At 43.6% G+C, this 18,041-nt stretch overlaps 1 protein-coding gene across 2 annotated transcripts in view; it reads left to right on the top strand.

The window, feature by feature from the left end:
* Positions 1–13,322, top strand: part of BCL2 (BCL2 apoptosis regulator) — a 147,339-nt gene extending 134,017 nt beyond the window's left edge. For both annotated transcript variants that reach the window (XM_079985108.1, XM_079985107.1), the window contains one exon: positions 5,211–13,322. In XM_079985108.1, coding sequence (XP_079841234.1) covers positions 5,211–5,345 — 135 coding nt within the window. In that variant the 3' untranslated portion in view covers positions 5,346–13,322. The remainder of the gene's footprint in view (positions 1–5,210) is intronic.
* The last annotated feature ends 4,719 nt before the right edge of the window (positions 13,323–18,041 follow it).

Here is an 18,041-nt window from a genome sequence, read left to right as displayed (position 1 = left end):
TAACTATTGTAACTCTCCCCAAACTCTGCCCTCCAGCTGTTTTGGGACTACAATTGCCATCATCCCTGACCACTGATCCTGTTAGCTAGGGATGATGGAAGCTGTAGTCCCAAAACAGCTGGAGGGCAGAGTTTGGGGGATGCCTGCCCTAGGACTTTAGGGTGAAGGGTGGGTTATTTTTTATTATTAATTCTATCCTATCCTATTCTTATATTATGTTTGGAGAAATTGCTTTGCAAAAATGTGCATGCATATTGGGCAAAAATGCATACAAAAATTAGGAGAAATCTGCTGATGAATTTTCTTGAGTTTGGTTTTTTAATTGCAAACTGATGTGGAAAGGTGGAGAACTGAACCTGAGAATGGAAAAAATGAGAAACAGAAACGGACAAGTTTGTCAATTCCTACAATGCTGGTACAAAAACAACAACCTTCTCTCTGCCTAAGGCCTTGGAGAACCAATGCCAGTCAGAGAAGAACAGTACCAGGTTAGATGGACCAATGACCTCACCTGGTATAAAGCATCTTCATGTGTTTTGATGGGATCAGTCTAGGAAGTCAGCAATGGTTCGTGTCTGCTCATTTCCTCTCCTTCCATGGGACAGAAGAAGGAGACACCAAGTGTGTAGCTGGTTCCCAAGTGTGTAGCTGTTCCCCCAAACATGTCCCTCCTCAACCCTGCCCTCCCAAAGACTCTGCTTGCGAGACATCACCTATGCAAATCAGTGGGTCTTTTTCAGCTGCCCACCTCCCACTTCCCTGTTGGTTTAGTGCATAAAATGGGTCCGGGTGTTTGTTTAAATCAGGTTTTCAGACTTAAACAAATAGTGACAGGCTGTTCAAACAAGCTTCGGAAATAAGTCTAATCAGGATGTTTGAGAAAGCACCAAAGAGGAAAGGAAAGGACCCATAAAACAGTTACTTAGAATATATGGCGCAGTCGCCATAAGGTAGACGTTGATGTTATTGTGTCATAGTCTCAATAAGAACAGGGATTTCCCGCTGTGCATTTTCTGCTTATGTTTCTTTACCCGTCACCATAACTCAGAGCTTTAACATTGTCTCAATGTCACTGCAGCCCACCCTCGCTCGGTGTGCCCTCTTTCATGCTTAGCACAGACAACCCACTACCTATGAGATTAAAAGGGGGGGTGGAGGCGAAGCTGACAAATCAGAAAACAAGTCAATCTAATTTTGCAATGACTTCATCTTCTTGTTGACTTCCGTAGCTTTAGAAATCCATAGATAAGCACCAATACTTGCATTTACTCTGTCTTTATTTTTTTAAAAAATAACCTTATTGGAATTGCATCTCAGTTGCCATTTTTAATCCAACTTGTCTACTCTATTTCCAAAGCAAAGCATTGGCTAAAATGATCAAGAGGAAAACTCTGCAGCAATGACATCAGAGTTCTGCAAGGTTTGCTTGCAGTCCACATTATAGCGCTGGTATATAGTATTCAGAAGTGTTGGGGGGTTTTTTTTGGGGGGGGTGGTGACTCAATTAGTTAAATAGTGCAGTCAAATGTTAAGTCTATCATTACAAAAAATAAATAAATTGTGGTGGTTTCTTTAGTTGAGTAATCCTGAATAGGACTTTCTTTGGGGCAGTTTTACCCATGCCCTGTTTGTCACTAGATTGCTCAACACTTCGCTGATTGTGTATTTATTTCCCCGACTTGAATAGGGCTTTTCACAAAACAGCTCCAACGCGTTAAAAATCATAGAACAATTTAATTGGCATTAAAAAAACCACCATAAACGCAAATCAATAAACTGAAAGAACGAACAAGCAACCAAAGGCATGTTGGACGAGGAGCCCTTCACCCTGTTTGTTGAGAGGAAGGTCCATAAAAGTCTGTGGAAGAAATGGTCCATAGCTATGCTCCTTGTAGAGGCCAGGCTTGCCTCTAAAAAGGAGGACCATAGGTCTCTTTGAATTGGAAATAACCCAGGACTCAAGGCATTTAGGGTTTTGTGAGTCAAAGGCAACATCTTGACTTGAACCAGGAAGCCTCCCGGTAACCAGTGATGACTTGCTCATCAATACGAGGAAAGATTCCATTGGACAGCCAGTGTCTGAGGTGATGTGGAAGCCTGATCATATGCAGGTCACCTCAACACCATAGCTGTCAAGTACTAAACACACATGTGTGAATGAGCTCCTTACCTCCAATAACAGCTAGAATATGTGAGGTGAAGTCCTTGCACAACTTTATACGGAGATGCGAAGCACCTGCACACATCTAACCAAGCAAGTCCCTTCGTGGCCCAGACTTCAGCCATCTTGTAGCCATTGCTCATCAACACTGTAGATGGTTCTCCCATGCCCAGTTGTCCCTCATCTCCCCTCCTGCCCAACATTTCAGGAGAAAGCTAGGGACCAGTGGAGTATACAAGGCCCTGTACGTTTAAAAGGCTATTTCCTTGTAACTCTAGAAGCACATGTTAAACCATTTCCCCCCCTGACATCAGGTGAGGAGACCAAGGAGATGACAAGAGTCTGGTTGTTGGCTTTAGAACCATGACCTATGCACTGCCTTGTTGATACTGTCTGTACATGCGCAGGCAAAGAGAACTCAGGAACTCTCTGGGTTGCAACCTGACAGCAGATAAAATGAAGGGCTATTTTGGAAATGTGTTGTTTGCTCTTTCCTCTATTTTAGACATTTTCTTCTTCTGATTGTTTTATTAATGGTACATCTTAAGTAACTGGAACATAATGTAACTTAACTAATTCCAAATACAAAAGATTAACCTTTTATGCCAGTTCATTTTCCTTTGTAATCCAAAACAACAAACAAACCTTAAATTATTGCGCTTAAGTTTGCAGATGTTCGATCTCTTGGAATCACAGCTGAGAAACTGCACTTAGAGAAGCCGCAATCCAGAAAAGAAAAAAAAGGCAGCCTTGAAGCTGTTTCTTTCAGTGAGGATATCTAACCCTGACTTCTGCAGACTCGTGTGTAGGACTGTGGCCAATACAGTGGTACCTCAGGTTACAGACGCTTCAGGTTACAGACTCCACTAACCCAGAAATAGTACCTCAGGTTAAGAACTTTGCTTCAGGATGAGAACAGAAATCGCGCGGCAGCAGCGGGAGACCCCATTAGCTAAAGTGGTGCTTCAGGTTAAGAACAGTTTCAGGTTAAGAACGGACCTCCAGAACAAATTAAGTACTTAACCCAAGGTACCACTGTAACTTTTATATTTTGTATTAAAGGCAGTTCGTGCTTGCTTCTGTTAAAAGGATAATAATAGAAACAACAGGATATAAGCCAGTCTGTTTCTGTTTGTTTGTTTGTCTGTCTTTTTGTAAAAAATAAATTGTGGAAGATAACACTATTTCCCTGTTTGTCTCATTAAAAGTCTAGCTGCACAGTGTTTGAGTTGCATAATGTAAGAAGCCTGATGCGCCATCTTGTGTCAGATGTTAGATGCGTCAATAATTGCTGTATCCAGAGTCGGATGTCTAGCTTCAACCATTGTTTATAACAGGCACAGGCAAACTCGGCCCTCCAGATGTTTTGAGACTACAGTTCCCACCATCCCTGACCACTGGTCCTGTTAGCTAGGGATGATGCTAACATCTGGAGGGCCGAGTTTGCCTGTGCCTGGTTTATAACTTTGTACCTGTGACACCACCAAGCTCTGCACCTCCAGGTTCTGCTGGTGGGAGTAGCTTGGCAGGGTAAGCTGAATTTGTAGCACCCATCATTTTTGGGAGGCACTGTAGTGATAAACCAACATGCCCAGAGTTCTAGACTGGGAAGAGGGAAAAGGTTCTACCAAAATGCTTCATTTGCAACTTATACTGTTTGTTTATTTTTTGAATTCCACAACAACAAATACAAAATGAAATCACAAAGTATAAAACGAAACCTCCCTCCCACAAACACATTTAAAAGAGCATAGATGGTTTAATCAGCCCAAGTCCTGGTTCTAGAGAAACATTTTCACCTGGTACCTAAAGATAAGTAATGAAGGTGCCGCAGAAAAAGCCCGTTTTTGTGTTGCCGCCCTCCAGACATCTTGTGGAGGAGGCACACAAAGAAGGGCTTCAGAGGATGATTGAAGGGTCCAGGTCAATTCATATGGGGAGAAGATGTCCTTGAGGTATTGTGGTCCTGAGCCATCTAAGGCTTTATAGGTCAATACCAGCACTTTGCATTGGGCCAGAAACTAATCAGCAGCCAGTGCAGTCAGGTCAGGATCAGTGTAATACTTTGCAGTAATGTAACCTAGAGGTTACCAGAACATAGACAAGAGAAGTTAGGCTATCCCTGTCCAGGTAGGGGAACATCTGGGCTGAAGGCACCCTGTATCACCAAGGCCTCCTGAGCCTCAAGGCACAGCGATGGATCCGGGAGTAGCCACAAGCAGCCTACCGACTCCTTCAGAGGAAGTGTAACCCCTTCGAGAGCAGGCAACATCCCAGCCACCTGGTCTAAGGAACCACTCACTAAAAGAGTCGTAGCTGGATTGAACTTCAGTTTGTTGGTTCACATCCAGTCCAATCCCTCAGGCAAGGCAACGGTCCACCTCATGACAGGTTTGGTTTTATAGTTCAGCTGATGTCGAAGACTCCCTTGGTTTGTTGTGAATGCTTGCACCATTTTCTGTTCTAGAATTCTGGCCTTCTGATTTTTGGGCCAAGTGGGGTTGGATAATGGGGATCAAGAGAATGCTTCTCCTTATGTAGAGCTGATGTTATTTCCAATTGCTTAGTTATTGCTTTAATTGAAGTTTCATGCAGTATGTTGTTTTAATTTGAGAGAGAGAGAGAGATAAAAACTTCAGATCAAATAATCACACATCTTTGTTTCATATATTGACTAACCACCCAAACCTCCAAAGAATTTTTATTCTAACCCATTTCTACTGCATTGTATCTCAAGCTCTTATTTATTACTAAAAATCCCTGTAATGCAACCATTTTGTCATCTTACTTCCGCTGCTCATATCCTCAATCCTGCCCGCGATTTCACTTTTCCAAATAGTCCACGGAAGGCGTCCAACTCTTCTGTTAAAAAGTTCATCATTTTGGTCTCTTGATTTTGTTGTCAGGTTTGCCATTTCTGCATAGCTCATTACTTAATTTTCTCTGTTGTGCCTGCAGGTACCACACTCTGGGATTACAGGGTGAAAAGGCATGTTACGACTATTAATAATAAACAAATAATCCTGCCCCTCTCTCTCTTTTACTTTAGGATGCTTTTGTGGAGCTCTACAGCAACAACATGAGGCCTTTGTTCGATTTCTCGTGGCTGCCTCTGAAGACAATCCTGAGTCTGGCTGTTGTGGGTGCCTGCATCACCCTTGGAGCTTATTTGGGGCATAAGTGACTTCAACCAACTTGTGGCGAACTGATGAAAAAGTCTCTTTTTTTTAATTGAAAAGAGAGGATCAGAAAGCATGAGAGCTTTTTTTGTTTTGTTTTTCCTGTAGCATAATGCTATTATTTTATGAGCCAAGTATCTTTCTGTCTAAATATTAAATCAGCTATTACTGCCAAAGGGAATATTCATTTATTTTTTACAGTGCAGGAGAAGAGTTATTTATTGAAGATATTTTACATTTAACCTGCTATTTTCCTGAAATTCTGCAAGTTATACCCACATGCATCTTTATAACGAAAGTTTAAGGACACTCCAAAGATCTTCAGCTTTTTTGCAAAATGCCGCTCGACAAGACTATTTTTATCACATTGGACTATAGGGCACAAGAGACCGAGGTGTTTTATCTGCAGGAAAGACAGTAAATGGGCTACTTGCAGAGGTGTAAATTTGCAGTTTATTGCTCTGCCCACTGAAGGAGGAAGTAAATTGCAGCATGGATGAGATGTGAGCAATTTCAAGCCAGTAACGCCTTTGGGATATAGCAATTTGACATGGTACCTATCCAGAGCGAGAAACGACGCAAGGTTCAGGCCAGTAATAAAGCCCATGTAGCTCATCAGCTCAGGCCCAAAGCTGACGTCTGGGAATATGATTTCATCCCAACCTGTGAAGCATCCTGATATGTACTGTTTTGTGCTACTCAACACCACCATAGGTCATCATTGGGAGGATACCATTTGTGCATCCTCAAAGCAACGATTTGAAACGAAATAACTTCAGAACTGCAGAACAAATATTCTGTTTATAGAGTATATTCTTCAATCCTCACTTTACCATGCGGCCATCAGGAAACCGTAAGTGCCTGCCACCTGCCTTGCAGGACCTGGAGCCTGGATGTTCTGGCTCGCATCCCCACTGGAGCGAGAGTTTACCCACAGCTGATCCTGCTTTTACTCTCTGATTTCTTCTTTGCCGGGGAGGGTGGGGTGGTGGTCTTAAAAGCAATTCATGTTGGTTGCTGAATAATACATCTCGAAGCCAAGAGAGGCCCAAGAATTGAAATCAGGTGACAAGAGATTAGCTCGGATCCGCCATCTTTATAAAAACGGACCACCCCCACCCCCAAATTATGTTCTTTGCATTTTATTTTTCTCTTAAGTGGAGCTTTATTCACCTCAATAGTATTGCGTCCTGGTTATTTCTTTTAAGACGGTCTTCAAAAGGATGAAGAATGCATCCATTGCCTCCATCTGCAGAGGCTCACAGACATCATCCCGTTCCCTAAGGTGCCTATTGCCTTTTGTATGGAAACCTGGGGAGGGAGGGGGGAATCCTTGTTTAAAATCCTTTTCAGTAAGATGAAAGCAGAGTACTTAATAAGACCACTTTTCTGAGAGTACCTTATTTTGTTTTAAAAAATCCTAAACACGTAGCAGGAGATAAATCACTAGGAGCACGGCTGTCATCATGGTTGAGCATTGCTGAGAGCCTGCCATGACCCACTGCTGACCACCAGAGCCCCCAGGCCCTATACCTGGCTATTGCTGCGAGCTCACCTGTCCTCCCAGGTGTGCAAACAGCAGAAAAAGAAGCACCATTCGCTTCCTTGGCCTTCTCCTTCTGGGCAGGTGTGTGGATTGTATCCAGGGAAAAGAGCAATTGAATGGGCAGTGGTGACAGCAGCAAGGAGGTGGGCTTCCCCAAAGATGTGGGTCCCTTGAGAGCTTCTTGGTGTACTGCAGCTTTGTAAATAACAGAAGTTACTAGCCTGCAAAAAAGAAGAAGCATTAGCTTACTAAGGGCCTAGTAGCCCATTCTTCCATGCTGGCTGCAGAGGGAGGGTCATATGCTACTAGCCAGTCAGCAAGCTAGTAAAATGAATAGCCTTCTCCCAAGCAGACCATTGATGGAGTGAGCTGTCCTTGTTCTGCCAGGCCACTCGCTTGCTTGTAGGGAATTCCTGGTCACCTACACTGACCAGGCGAACTGCTATGAGGCTGGTGTTGCAGAATCTTCATTTCTGAAGGTATTTAAGAGCAAGTTACAGCTGAATGGGGTTGGGTTGCCTGAGGTGGACTCAACCCCTAAAGTCAAAGAACTGGCAGGGTGGTCTCTTCCTCAGTGCTTCCAAGAGGTTGCTTACAGTGGGTTCAGTGCTTCTCAAACATGCGTGCAAACATGTCTGTATTCACCCCCACCTATCTATATATATATATATAGAGAGAGAGAGAGAGAGAGAGATTTACCCCTTCTGAGGAAAGTCCATAAGAGGGGGAGAAACTTGTTGGTAATGACATGTTTGTGATATCTCAATAATCTTTTAGCAAATTAAGCTCCCGCCTAGAAGCACCTCTGGTCATGTATTCAAATATATCGACCACTTTAACAAAGGCAACTCTAGATTGGATGCTTTGCCGTAATGGCCAGTTGTTGACCAGTGTAATACATTAAGTGGGGGAAAGGCCAAGGGGTCAAAAGAAACCCATACATACAACAAATGCTTCCCTGCATGCTCAGGACAGTTTTTGTCTCTAGCATCAGCCCTTATTACAGCGTAGGGCTGGATCTACACTGATCTGTTAAACGTTACTAAATATAACATTATGTAACGTTCAGTGTTGCTTTCCATTGCCAGTGGTTCACTGCTCTGCAGCACCCTCTGGTGCCACATTTTAATAACACATTTTTAACATTATAAACCACGAGAGTAGATCTGCCCTGGGATTCTGCACAGGGCAGGGGGTGGGGGGTGATGCCCCTCCAGCCCTCATGAGCAGTTTTGTGATGTTGCAGTGGGAAGCCAGAAAAGTCTCAGCGTATACAAAAAGCCAACTCTCCATTAGTTCTTTGGATCCAGCCAGGGAGTTCCAGGCCATATTAATGCAAGGGCTTTTTATTTTATTTTTTTATTTTTTTATTTAAACAATACATGCCCCAAAGGAACAAAATCTAAATTAGATGTGGTGGACATGTTTGACTTCTGTAAATTTCCATCTTTAAAAGAACCCTCACCTTTTTATTTTATTTTTTCTGTTTATAAAACTGTACAGAAATGGATTTTATACATTAATATGCATCCAATAATAAATATCTGGACTGAAGTACAATTGCTTTAACACTTAAGATGGCATAGCTAGCTAGATAGATAAATAAATAAATAAATAAAGCAAAAGAAAGAAGGAAAGAAGGCTTATAAGATCTGAGTGAAATATTTTAATTTTGTGGCATTATATGCAAAAAAATAATAAATCTAGGAAATGTAATATTTTCATTGCTTATGGCTGTAGTTTATATCATGTCTTCAAAGCTGCTTTTTAAAAGATGGGCAGAATCCACCAAGGAGCTACTCTTGTTCAGCTCCCAGTCATTAAAATGGAGCACGTGCAAGAAAAGTTGCTTGGGGAGTGTGCCCAGTGTGTGAAGCTACTCTACAGTTATGGCACTTGTACCCGTCATTTCAGGAGCGACAGTGAACTAAGCTTTTACGCTTCACGGCAGAAATAAATGTATAAAGGCATTTGTTCAAACTTATGTACCCTTGATACCATGGGTGTAACTTCACCAAGCTGAAATGCTTAGCTTTGCAAAAGCTGAAATGCTTATGAGTAAATGTCAAAACTGTGCATTTATAAGGAGCAGTTCAGAGAAAGCTAGGCTGACCTTCATCCTATGGGACTCAACGGCTTTAAACGTTTCTAACATTTACTGCATTGTCCGAAGAGTAAAAAACAACAACACAACAACATATGGGGTGGGAATTAATTGTCTAACAAACCACATCCTTCTGAGAATCCAAGTAACTATGCTGCGAAGGAGGTACCTGTGTGTTGCATAACGCATAGGTTTCCATGCGCCAGTGAAGCTGCAGTATTCAATGGTTTTCATCAGTGTTGCATGCCAATAACTTCACCAAGGGCTGGTTCACTTATCACTTGATCTTTCCTCATTTGTTTGCTTAGTACTTAGCAACTCTCACAGCCCAGGGGTTCTATGCTAGGATAGGTGTGTTTAGTGGTTTAAGCATGCCTAACTTTGCATAAGATGAGGCTGTCCCGTTCAATATGCAATCTGTCTCTGTTGTAAAGTACTGTTGTTTGGGTTGGCATCAAGTTATGTGAAATTTCTGTCAGTGGCGAGTATGCACATATATCGTCACAGCCCATAAGTAATGGTCATATGTGTTTGAAGTAGCCCCTTAATTCAACTCATGTGCAAAGGACAGCATCCTTCAATCTTGGGTCTCTAGATACTGTTGTATTACAAAACTCTCATCACTTTTGACCGTTCGCCAGCAGCATCTGGGGACCCAAGACTGAAGACACTGCCCTAGAACGATGCCCAGGAGTCCCAAGGGCATGATGAGGAACAATAGCATGGGAACAACCAGTAATAACATGGGAACAACCAGTACTGCACCATATCCTAAACCTGCTGAGACATGTTACAGTATGAAATGGGAGAAGAAAAGGTATCCTGTGCCCAAGATCTGTATCTGTATCTGTACCAAGATCTACCCTTGAACTGTTGCAACATGCTTGGCAGGCAGAGAATCTGGTGCCATACTTTCCAACTTGTGCAAGGCAACCATTATGCATGGGTCACGACAACAGCAGGTTTCGTTGTTCTGAGCCAGCAAATAGGCTGGCCAGCCTGACCCTAAGCAGCTGCATTATCTGGAGTGGCAGAGATGGAACAAAAGCAAACATAATTCTGCCTTCCACTGTTCTGTTCTGTGCGATGCCAATACCCTGGTGCCACTTCTTCTGTGCCATCCCAGCACAGAGGCAACGCAACATGGAGCTAGGTTCAAGCTCTCTATTTAGCACGCTTCAAATGGCAGCTGCAAACTCCTCATCGTAAATAGTGGGTTCCAGGCCTCAGACGTTACCATCAAAGAAGAATTGGGTCTTTCTTTTTTCTTTTTTCTTTTTAGCTGAAGGTTTACAATTGTGAAAATGAAATGGTAATGAGAATGAACTATATGATATGTCTGTGCTGCTATTCAACCATGATTCTTTGAACAAAGTTTTATTTTGTGGCATCACCCAGTTCTGAGACTTTTCAAAGCTGCTTTAGGTGTAATTTGAAGTAGTCACGTTACAAGGCATTTAGGTAGATGCTGACAATTGATGTTTTATTGTGTCTCTGTCCGCTGGGCTTCACAGTATCGTAATAGGTGTATGCCAGAGAAGGCCAGGTGTGCTGTTGATAGTCTATATTTTATGCAGGTGATCTTCGGTGTTCCCTCCTCCCATCTTTGCTGCAGAATTGTACAGTGTTGTGGCTGCACTAGCTATAAGGACAGTTGATACTGCTAATAGTCATGTTAAACATATTTAGAAAGGTTGAATGTATATAAAAGCTTGAAACTGCCCTTTCCCTGAGCTTTTTCACCGTGACTGGCAGCCTTTCCCGGTTTCACCTGGTACATTGTTTTGGTTTAGGGGTGAGTAAGCCCTGCAAAACATCGAATCAGTAGCACTTTGTCCTTGCACAAGGAACCAAGACTCAAGTGACTCTCCTAAGCCATGCCATAATTCCACAGAAGAACTGACGTTTCCACAGGAATCTCTTGCTTGTGTGCTCATTTATACTTATGCACTCAACCAAGTTGGCTCCCATTAACCTTGTGCGTAATAACCCAGTTCTGAGGGGCCAGTTCTAAAAAAAAAAAATGACAGTGCTGAGAAAATAACTGCACATAGAAGGAATCATAGAATTGCAGAGCTGGAAGGGACCCTGAGGATCATCTAGTCCAGTGCCCCGCAATGCAGGAATATGCAGCTGTCCCATACTGGGATCGAACCTGCAACCTTGGCGTTATCAGCACCATGCTCTAACCGTGCCACAAGTCCCACCATGTGAAACTGCTGGAGATTGTTAACAGTGAAGCTTTTGCGGTCTCTGTGAATGAGAAGAAGTAAGAAAATGCCTCCAGAACGGCCCTCCCTGGCCAAATACATTGTGTGCAGGCTTCCTAGGAAGCACTGAAGATTCCCTCAAGAACGAAAGAGCCCTGGAAGATGGACCAAACTATCCTGCCCAAATACACACACACACAACACACACACACACACAGAGAGAGAGAGAGAGAGAGAGAGAGAGAGAGAGAGAGGAATCTTCAGTGCCTGCACACAAACCAATTTGGTTAGGTTTCGCATGCTCATATTCCAGAGCTGTGCTGCTCCAGTGGTAACACTGAGCTGCAGGCAAATACACAGGCACCCCTCTTCCCTTCTTCATCAGTTTCAGGTGTAATGAAGCCAGCATCTAAAGATGGCAGAGTGGCTCTCAACGACAAATGGGTCAGAGTGCATTGGGTTTCAGCTTTGTTTCTGGAGGTTTTTGTTTTACCCCATATAGGCTACTAAGGACCAAACTATAAATGATCTTAACTGTTTGAATGTATTTTACATACGTATTTTTCACTGATACTGGGATGGGGAGGAAAGTGAACCATTCCCTGTTCTTCCATGGTTCTGATGAAAATAGCTAACCCACAGCTAAGGATGAGAGAGAAGCTTTTTCCATTTTAATTTGCACTTCCCCAAACAATATGCGAACTGGAACGCAAGCTATCCTTCAGAATTCACACGTCTCCAACCAAAATGTATCAAGTATGGGGAATGTACGGGCTTGCAAAGCAAACAAACATGTACATTAGGAGAAGCGTGCCCTAAAATGCTGGTGAATATTTGTGAGGACTTCTAAAAGTATCTCAGATGTATCAATGTGACAAAGTGAACTGAAGGTTGGAAAAAGGAGAAACGGAAATCAGAGCTGACAGCCTTGTCCCATCCCTATCTACAGCTGCTTCCCTGGGAGGAAAGCTTCCATTAAGTGCTAATGGAAGCTTCCCCGCCAAGTCTGCTAGCAGATTTTGGGGAGTGCTTTCCACTGGGAACACTGCAAGTGGGAAGAGTTACCCATCACCTCTTCCCTGAGCACCACTGTCCTCCTGATCACAAGGCCAGGGCTGTTATGCAGAAGAAGAAACAGCTTGACCCTGGACCTCCTGTGTGGATCAGAAGTGTTTGCTGATTTGGCACTGGGGATTCATTTCTGCAGACATCGAATGGCTATGCAACTGTGGTTTATGTAAGCCCCTTTTCAATAGTAGTTATGGGGGCAAACCCGGTTCCATTTGACCCCAGATCATTGTGGTATGATGGGCCACTAACTACTGTCCAGTGCCAAACAACAAGAGCAAAATGGAAGCGGCATACATGGCTTGGGTTCTAGCGGGAGAGTTAGACAGACCTTCCATGTTCAGAGGCAGTGGGTGATGCTGGAGGGCTTCATTCCACAAAGAGAACCACCAGGATTTGCATCAATAGGAAGGCTGAAACATTTCTGAAAGCGGCAACGTTTTCTTTTCTAACTGGATTGAGAGAAAACAAAAGATGAGTTAATTTAATTAGCAGGTGGGTTTTTTGTTTTTTTAAAAACTGCTTAAAGTTAATGCAGCTTTATCCATACACAACATCCAGCCACGCTGGAACACTCTCTTAATCCTGCAAAGGTGTCTGCTTTTCCCTCAGTTAAACCATCAAGGAAGGTCCACGCATAAGGGCTGCTGCAACAGTGATGCACATATTTTTCCAAACAGGGCTCAACGGAGGCCTGCTACCACCTCCCTCCCTCCCCATCTATCCACACACATGCAGGCAGCAATCATGGGACATTATGTATGTTTCTCTCATCTCCCCACCCAGCCATCCCTCTATGCACCTTGCAAAAATTTACTTGCAAGCACAAGTAACTTGCACTGAGCAGAGAGGAAGGCTTGATGATGAAATTGAAGCCTCTCACACAATTGCTACTTCCCAGTGCACTGCAAGCAGGCTAGCTGTGCAGATTAGCCATGCAAATGGACCGTGCTCCTATTTTTCTTCTGTCTGGATTTTAATTAGCACCAGCATTGCTGTAATACACAGATCTAGTTTATTTCCGTGTTTTGGATGTTGTATGTAATGGGTTTTTGGGTTTTTTTTAAAAAAAATTGTTTGCCTGTATATTACCATTTATTAAAATAATCACATCGTTTTATTTTAAAGTCGACATAAATCATGCTGCCATTAAACGTTCCATGTCTTCAGCTAATTTTGTGTGAGAGAGAAATAAAATAAAGCACACTGTGAGATGTCGGCTTTTGGTTTGATTCCGAGTACTGGAAAATTAACGTGCTGTTTCCATAGACCGTGGCCTAATAATTAAAGCGAGGCCAAAACATCCATTTCCACTTGGCAATATCATCAGACATGTTTTTTGAACCTGTGGAAAATATATTGCATCACTAATATTGCACTCTGCTTTGGTCAGTTTTCTTTCTTATTTATACAGTGGTACCTCGGGTTACAGACACTTCAGCTTACAGACACTTCAGCTTACAGACTCTGCTAACCCAGAAATAGTACCTCGGGTTAAGAACTTTGCTTCAGGATGAGAACAGAAATAGCACGGTGGCGGCGCAGCGGGAGTGGGAGGCCCCATTAGCTAAAGTGGTACCTCAGGTTAAGAACAGTTTCAGGTTAAGAACGGACCTCCAGAATGAATTAAGTTCTTAACCCAAGGTACTACTGTACGGGGCAAGCTGCTGGCATCTGTCTGTCTCAAGATACAATGGAGTGCCCCTCCGGGGTGAAATCAAACCACTTCAATAACAGCACCAAAGTGACCTCCCTAGGGTGCAAGCCTGGGCAGCGTGTATAGAGGTTCTGGGCTGCCAGACAAAAAGACCCCCCTCTTGGCCTCCTCTTCCTCCTCCTCCTAGATGGGCTACCTTCCCAGGTTGAGGAGCCCCATCTGCCCCTTGCTTCCCTCTACAGCACATGCAGAAACTGCCTTCTTGGCCATTGGACCCACTACTGGTCTCAATTGCTCAACCCCCCAGAGCCTGTCTTCACATGCAGGGAAAGTCCCTAACTCACTGAGGGTTTGAGATCCATAAACTACCCTCACCTGGTTTAGCCAGCCAGTCAAAGCTGGGGTGTGGCCACTGTCATATACTGACAACTACTAGGAGCCACAGGTGAGAGTTGAGTGCAGGATGGGGACCAAAGGTGGACAAACAACCCCAATAGGAGAATGACATGCCCCTCCCCCCATACCAGATGTGCTACCGCTCACTTGATTGTGGGCAGCAGGGCTTTGCAGGGGACTCTTGGGTAGGGATGGAAGAGAGATTTGATTTTTGTTTGTTTGTTTGCATTTTAATCAGAAACTACCTATTCACACTTCTCAAACCAATATGCAACCCAAAACACAGCTTTCCTTTGAAATCTGCACATCTCCAATCAAATATGATGTGCAAAAGTGCGTATATTAGGTGTAAGTGTGCATAAAAGAGCACATGTTAAATGAAAATAACATGTACTGGGGGAAATTGCTTGCAAAAGTACTGTACATTAGTTAAAGCTACATATCAAAAAAATGTGTTTATTAGGATAAATTTGCACTTCAAATGCTGATGAATTTTCAATGAGGAGTTCACCAGAATCAAGTAGCTGAAAAAAACGTGGAGAATTGAATTTAAGCATGGAAAAATGGGAAACTTTGAGAACCAAAATGGACAGATTTGTCCATCAGTACTCTTGTGGAAGCTTGGAAAAACAGTAAGAGGCACAAGCCTAATTTGATCCACTCCCCTCCATCCCTGGGTGCCTTAGCTGAAGTTGAGTATCAGTTGGAGAAAGCTGGGAAAGAAGACTGAGAAAGAATGATTCACATATATATGACTCAAAGCACTAAGCAGCCCAAAACATTTCTTTTTATGATTACAGGCCTTGCGCAAATCTCATGTGAGGAGCATACAAGCCACCCATTGAAACATCACCACATGGATGACAAATGCCCCCTCCAAAAAAACCCCAAAATGTTCTCAAGAGATTCCATACCAGGAGTGACTGCAAATGTACAACTGGTTAGGCTTACTTATCAGATTTTGCATGGCAAGTGAAAATCCAGATTAAACAAAGTACAGGTGGGCATTTTGATGATCTTGTGTGGACACACTGAAAGAGTTCTGGACATAAGCAGCACAAAGTCCACAACAAGCTGCTGTGTGGAAGCACCCACTGCCTGCTGGCCAGCAACATCCCTAAATATAACTGCAGCAGCTACCCATGCGACACAATTGGGCTGAGCAAAAAAATAGCATGTTAGGACATTACAAGCGTAGGAGGAGGAGAGTTTTCTATGGGAGTTACAGTGGCAGATAACCATCTCCTTTGCTAGAATATCCAGGATACCGTAAATCCAAGATCTCCTTTTAAGGCTAATTAACAGGTTTTTTTTTTCATGACCCCCAGAGGTCACTAGGAATGTACAGCCAAGACATGAAGAAGACTCACTATGTGGTGGCAAAGTTCCACACAATAAATATTGCTAGACACCAGTGAGGGCTGGCTGCAGTTTTGAGGGACACCCTTTGTGGGTTTTTGCCCTATGTTAGTGGGATACCCCCCTACACATAAGCTTGCCTGGTAGCTACAAACCACCATCTTAAGTTCCCACATTATCCTGGAGCACTCGTAGTGTCCATCTGAGACATATGTTCCAGGAAGGACCCAGAGGAGGCATCAGCACAGGTGGGCCCTGACACAAGGCCCAATGTCAGGGACTATTTGTTCATTTATAAAAGTATTTATATACCTGCCCTCTTACAAAATATCAGGCTGGTGTAAAATACCAGGCTAGTGTAAAAAAAATAATTAAACCCAGTAAAAGCTTTTACATGAGGAAGCATTTTTTTTTGTGGCATTCCCAGAATTATTTCAACCTTTGGTCATCAGGATCTGCTCTGAATAGCACAGAAAAGTGGTTTTCAAACTCTGAGGGAGCCTTTCCCATGTCAACTTGGCTGTCGGAGGGAGACTTGCATGGCCGCCTCGAAAACCTTGCCATGTTGTAAAAAGTTCTTGGGCACAGAGTGGGGGCTGGCAACCCAGGACAGGACATTCTCTGTGGCAGCCCTTAAGCTGTGGAATTCTCTCTCCACAGAGGCCCACCTGCCACCTTCATTGTTCTATACAGTGGTACCTCGGGTTACAAATACTTTGGGTTACAGACTCCGCTAACCCAGAAGTAGTACCTTGGGTTAAGAACTTTACCTCAGGATGAAAACAGAAATTGCGCGGCGGCAGTGGGAGGCCCCATTAGCTAAAGTGGTACCTCAGGTTAAGAACTGTTTCAGGTCAAGAACAGACCTCCAGAACGAATTAAGTACATAACCAGAGGTACCACTGTACTATAGCTTTCATTATATGCCAAAGACACACCTCTTTTCCCTAGCCATGGACACCTGAGGGAGAGAGAGATTTATGGCCCACCCTCTTTTTCTGATTATAGTTTTACCTGATTTTACCATTGTGTTTTTAAATGGTAGTAACCCGCCCTGGAGGGACGCGGGTGGCGGTGTGGGTTTAACCACAGAGCCTAGGACTTGCCGATCAGAAGGTCGGCGGTTCGAATCCCCGCAATGGGGTGAGCTCCCGTTGCTCAGTCCCTGTTCCTGCCAACCTAGCAGTTTGAAAGCACATCAAAGTGCAAGTAGATAAATAGGTACCGCTCCAGCGGGAAGGTAAACGACATTTCCATGAGCTGCTCATGGAAGCGGCTTAGTCATGCTGGCCACATGACCCAGAAGCTGTACGCCGGCTCCCTCAGCCAATAAAGAGAGATGAGCGCCGCAACCCCAGAGTCGGCCACGACTGGACCTAATGGTCAGGGGTCCCTTTAACCTTTTTAACCCTCCCTGGGGCCTTAGGGTAGGTGAGACATCCAAATAATAGTAATAATGATTGCACAACAATATAACAATTAATTGATTAATTTGAAAAAAAGACTGCCTGGTCAGTTCTCATTGAACACTGTGCCTCCATAAATACTCCCCAGAATGCCCTTGAAAACTCCCTTGTGGCTACACACTGCCAAGGAAGTGTAATAGCAGGAGGCAATCTGTCTTACAGGAAACCTTGCCAGCTATTCCTGACCTGGTCCTTCAGGAGCCTCTTATAAAGAGTCCTCTTCTTAAAATATTGGGGCAAAATGTCCATCTATCTACTAGTCTTGCCTGCTGAGCCTTTTAAGGAAACCCCAGAGATCAAACTTGCATGCAAACTATATGCCCTTGTCACTGCGCCACCATTTCTCCCCAATATGAAAGCCACTTGCTTCAAACTGGTCCCCCCCCCTTGCCACCCATCTCCTTTAATATGGAGCCCTAAGTCAACCCCATTTTATGGAAAACTTGCTGGATGCAGGGAGAATTTTGCATTTCAGCTCCCGCCAGTGTGAGCTGACTAATCCTACCAGGCAGATGATATCTCCTAATCTCAAATCTTCCTCTGGAAGAGATTGCTTGCCTGCAAGAGCTTTCCATTTGCAGTTATGCAAAGATAGAACTGGCGACGGACCAAAGTGCTCTCTCGTGTGGCTGTAAATTAACGTTACTAGTGGAAACTGACAGGAAACTCCTGCAAATTGGGGTTTTGCTCAATATCTGGAGCCCAAACTTTTGAATTCCCTCAACGTGTATGGATAAAGCAGGTGATGCGTTTTTCTCCCTTCTTAACATCCTCTCCTCATTACTGACTTCCTCCTGTCCGAGCCCTTGAATTTTACAAGGCAGGTTTTCTTTACTCGTCAGTTTTCTGTGTTCACAAAAACAGCTGTTATTTCTCCAAAAGAACATTCTCCCCC

The sequence above is a fragment of the Podarcis cretensis genome (assembly GCF_951804945.1).
Source record: "Podarcis cretensis genome assembly, chromosome: 7".
Lineage (NCBI taxonomy): Eukaryota > Metazoa > Chordata > Lepidosauria > Squamata > Lacertidae > Podarcis > Podarcis cretensis.
This window is presented reverse-complemented; position numbering and strand designations above follow the sequence as displayed.